At 46.0% G+C, this 3,898-nt stretch overlaps 1 protein-coding gene across 2 annotated transcripts in view; it reads right to left on the bottom strand.

The window, feature by feature from the left end:
* Nucleotides 1-65: 65 nt before the first annotated feature.
* LOC102673827 overlaps nt 66-3,898 on the bottom strand; it is a 10,389-nt gene continuing 6,556 nt past the window's right edge. For both annotated transcript variants that reach the window (XM_006622149.2, XM_006622150.2), the window contains exon 11: nt 66-3,873. In XM_006622149.2, coding sequence (XP_006622212.1) covers nt 728-3,873 — 3,146 coding nt within the window. In that variant the 3' untranslated portion in view covers nt 66-727. The remainder of the gene's footprint in view (nt 3,874-3,898) is intronic.

Genomic DNA, 3,898 nt, shown 5'->3' with positions numbered 1-3,898 from the left:
TTTTTTTTTTTTTTTTTTTTTTCTTTTTTTTTTTTTTTTTTTTTTTTTTTTTTTTTTTTTTTTGATTTTGTTTCATATATCTATATACACATAGATTTCGTTTCGAAAAATTCTACGTGTGTGTAAAGTATGCGTGTGAATATGTGTATTGTTTCCCTTTTTTTTTTTTTTCTTTTCTTGCTTAGTTTCACGTATTCGACTCGAACGTCAGCGGATGTACACTCAATAATAACAGCCTTGCTCTTTTCAATTAAGAAATTCCACCGAATATATCTAAAAAATTTTTGTACTGATAAATCAACTAATTAATATCTCTTTATTTCTTTTCTTCTCTCTCTCTCTCTCTCTCTTTCTCTCTTCTCAATAATAATAATAATTTTAGAAAAAGGTTTTTAAAAATACCAAATCCGATGCGAAGATTCGAGAAAACGCGTCGTACGATCAAAATAGAATTGAAGATTTCATTCCCTAACAAGATGATTATAATATGATACATGTATTCTAAGATAACGCTCTTTAATAAAGCCGATCTTACGTTGTTGGTCGCTTGATCGACCACTGAGAATCGAAAGCGCAATTTGTTCCCAGTTCGTACACTCTAAACTCTTTTTTTTTTATATATTCGGAATTGCGTTAATGCTAGTTTATGCTAATCGACCCCGGTTACTTGCATCAAAAGTATATAAAGGGCAAGGCTGGCCCTAGGTACATCCATGCAATCCTCTACTCATCTGCGTTTTTTTTTCTTCGACCTGTTGCTCTTCTTCGTGCCGGGCACCGAGCTCGAGCCGTTCGTCGCACCCCTATCGGTGACCTCGCGACCCGAATACTCTCCCTCGTTGTTCGTGAACACAACATTCGCGTTCAACTCGTCCGAGGAGCTCGAACGCTCCGGCACGATCTCCTGCTCCGAATCACTCCTCTTCTCCGGTTCGGTGTCCCGTTCCGGCTCCGAGGAATCTTCCTTCGTAAAGGAAGCCGGGTCGACCAGCAACGACTCGACGCTCCAATTCTTCGAACCCCTTTCGTCCATCTCGCTTACAGTCTCCAGCTTCGAGATCTTCTCGCAACTTTTACTCGCGGACGATCCGTTAATCGATTTCGTTTCACGATCCGAGATAATCTCCAACGAATCGGTCATGAGATCCAATTTTCTCTGAGATTTCTGCTCGACGTGTTCCTTTCGAGCCACCGTTTCCGGGACGGCTGTTGCCTTCTTCTTCACGATGAAACTCCACGACGACCCTTCCGTACCCTGATCACAAGATTCATCCACGCTTCTCCCTGCCTCTTTCGATTGATCCTCCATCGTTAAGGATTGAGACGATAAAGATTCGACGATTCGTTTTCGATGAGTTTTCTTCTCCTCGACGCTCGATTCCTCCACGATCGGATCGAGCTCGGCCTCCTTTCTCGTTTCCATGTCGGCGGAGGATACGTTTTTCTTTTTGACGATCGAGCTCCATGAAATCTCGGAACTCTGAACGGAAGACTCTTCGGGATACGTCTCTAAAACGCAACTCTTTTTGTCCAGGCTTTTTCTCAACGAAGATTCGTGTATCTTCTTCTTCAAAGATTCTATCTTCTCCAGGATAGGCGAGATCTCGAACGAACTTTGCTTTACCTTATCCTCCTCCATCTTCTTCTTTTCTTCTTCTTGTTCCTCTCCTCCTCCTCCTCCTCCTCCTTCTTCTTTTTCTTTCCGTGTTTCTGGCTCGGCCACGGGAGAACCGCTTTTTTTCTTCACGACAGCACTCCAGGAAAATTCAACCTCCTGGAAACTCGATTCCTTTCCAGTTTCTTCGGTTTTCACAGCCTCGATAAGAATCTCGCTGCTTTGCGCTTCCTTACCTTCGTTGTTCGCCTTTTTATTCTTTCGAGATTTTCTAGCGCGCGTCCCGCACACCTCGGGTCCAGCGAGGATTTTGCATTCGGATGCTGCGTCGGTCAATACATCCATCTCGGCTTTTTGCATGGCGTCAATGTCGATTATCTCGATTCCTGCCTGCGATCGTTTGGGGACAACGTTAGAAGGTGACGTTTTAACGGGACGAATCTTAGCTCTTTTCAACGGACTAGGATTTTCGCTAACCGGAGGAATATCTTTCATACAGAGACCAATCTCCTCAGCTTCGTCTCTCCTCTCCGTACCCTTGCTCTTCCAACTCTCGACCGGTTTAAAGATGACAGTCACGTCGGCTGCCGACGTGTCACTCTCGATCACCACGATATCCTTCGACTTCTTCGAGCTCTTGATTCTCGACCCTTGTTGTTGCTGCTCCGTCGAAATCTCGTGAGATCTTCTGGCCGCACTCCTTTCACGAGCCTCCTTGGATTTCTCAGGCAACAAAGCGTAGACGTCCGAATGGTGTACGTGTTCCAAATCATCGTCAGAAAATGTTAATTTGCATCTTGCGCCTGTCGATTCGCTGTCGCTGCTACCCTTACTCGTTTCGAATCTCGTGTCTTCTTTGCAAGCTTTTTCAGGTGTCTCCACCTCTGACGAATGTATGTATTCTATGTCGTCGTCGGATATCGTGTTCTTGCTATTCTTCCTCTGCATAATGGGCGAAGAGCCCGCACAACTTATCACATCCACGCATTTGTCACCGTCGATGCATTCCGCTTGCTGCAACTGAGATATCTCCGAACTCTGGATATGCTCGATATCCTCGTCGGATTGTACCGAAGTGCCATCTTTGTTGCAACAAGGTGCATCGACGATGTGATACTCGCTGCAACTGAAATCGTCGGTCGAGTCTGATGGTGGTGATTTATACTTATCCATTTCTTTGATCAACACGTCCACGTTAAGAGTCGACTTGAAATCTTCCTTCTTGTCCGTTTCCTCCGTTATAGAATCCAGTTCTATGATCGATTCTACGTGTTTAATCGAACTTTTGCTTTCCATTGCTAGCTCGCCTGTCGTCGTTTCTTTACTATGAACCGTGGAAGACTTCGATCTACCTTTAATCTTTCCAGTTTCCTTCGACGATTCCCCGCCCTTGTACTCAGAATGTTTGCCTTTCGTATCTTCAATCTTCTCGCATCCCCTCTTCTTACCGCAACTACTGCTCCTCGAATCGCTGCAAGTATCCTCGATAACGATACTATCCTCGTGCTCCTTTAAAACGTATCTCTTAGTAGGCGTCTTAACGTCTGCTCGTTTCCCAGAACTACTCGTACCGTTCCTCCCCGATTTCTTCGCAACTTTTTCATGCTCGCCAACTCTTTTGCTCTCCGCCCTAGAATGCGTCGAGGCGGTCTTTCGTCCTTGGGCCGCCTTATTCTCCATTAATACGACGCTATCCTCGTCACAGCTGACCACGTATTGCGCCTCGGACACGTTTCTCTCGTGGGCATCTCTGTCTTCCCTCTTATTAAGTTTCTTGTACCAAGCGGTTTCCTTCGCCTGGGTCATGGGGCTGCTAGGGATCTCGCCTTGCTCCACGCAAAGATTCAATCCGGTCGGCACATCGCGGAAAGCTTCCACCTTTTCAAAATCGATGGTAGAATTTCCTGGATTCGTGATGGAAGCGATCTCGACGCATAAAGTTTTTCTCTCTTTCACTTCACAGATGTTCTCGTCCGGCACACTGTCGATCGCTGGCTCGCTAGCTGAACGCATTTCCGCGCAGATTTTGGTGAGATTACGAAGAGTTTGACTCTCCGGCTCGAAATCACCGAGAGAAGCCGGGCCCTCTTCGGCGCACACGCTCCTAGGTGGTTCAGGCATGTGGCTCTCCTCCGAGGAATCGAACTCCTGACTCGAGTTAATGTCCTCCTCATCGGCCGATACGGTAATCACGGTGCCCAGAGGGTTGACGACTTTAGTTACCGGTTGACCCACCCTCTCAAATACCGATCGCCTCCCTAGTAACAGAAAAAGCCATTGGCA

The sequence above is a fragment of the Apis dorsata genome, unplaced genomic scaffold (genome assembly GCF_000469605.1).
Source record: "Apis dorsata unplaced genomic scaffold, Apis dorsata 1.3 scaffold_667, whole genome shotgun sequence".
NCBI classification, from domain to species: domain Eukaryota; kingdom Metazoa; phylum Arthropoda; class Insecta; order Hymenoptera; family Apidae; genus Apis; species Apis dorsata.
The sequence above is the reverse complement of the archived record's forward strand: the minus strand, read 5'-3'. Positions and strand labels throughout refer to the sequence as shown.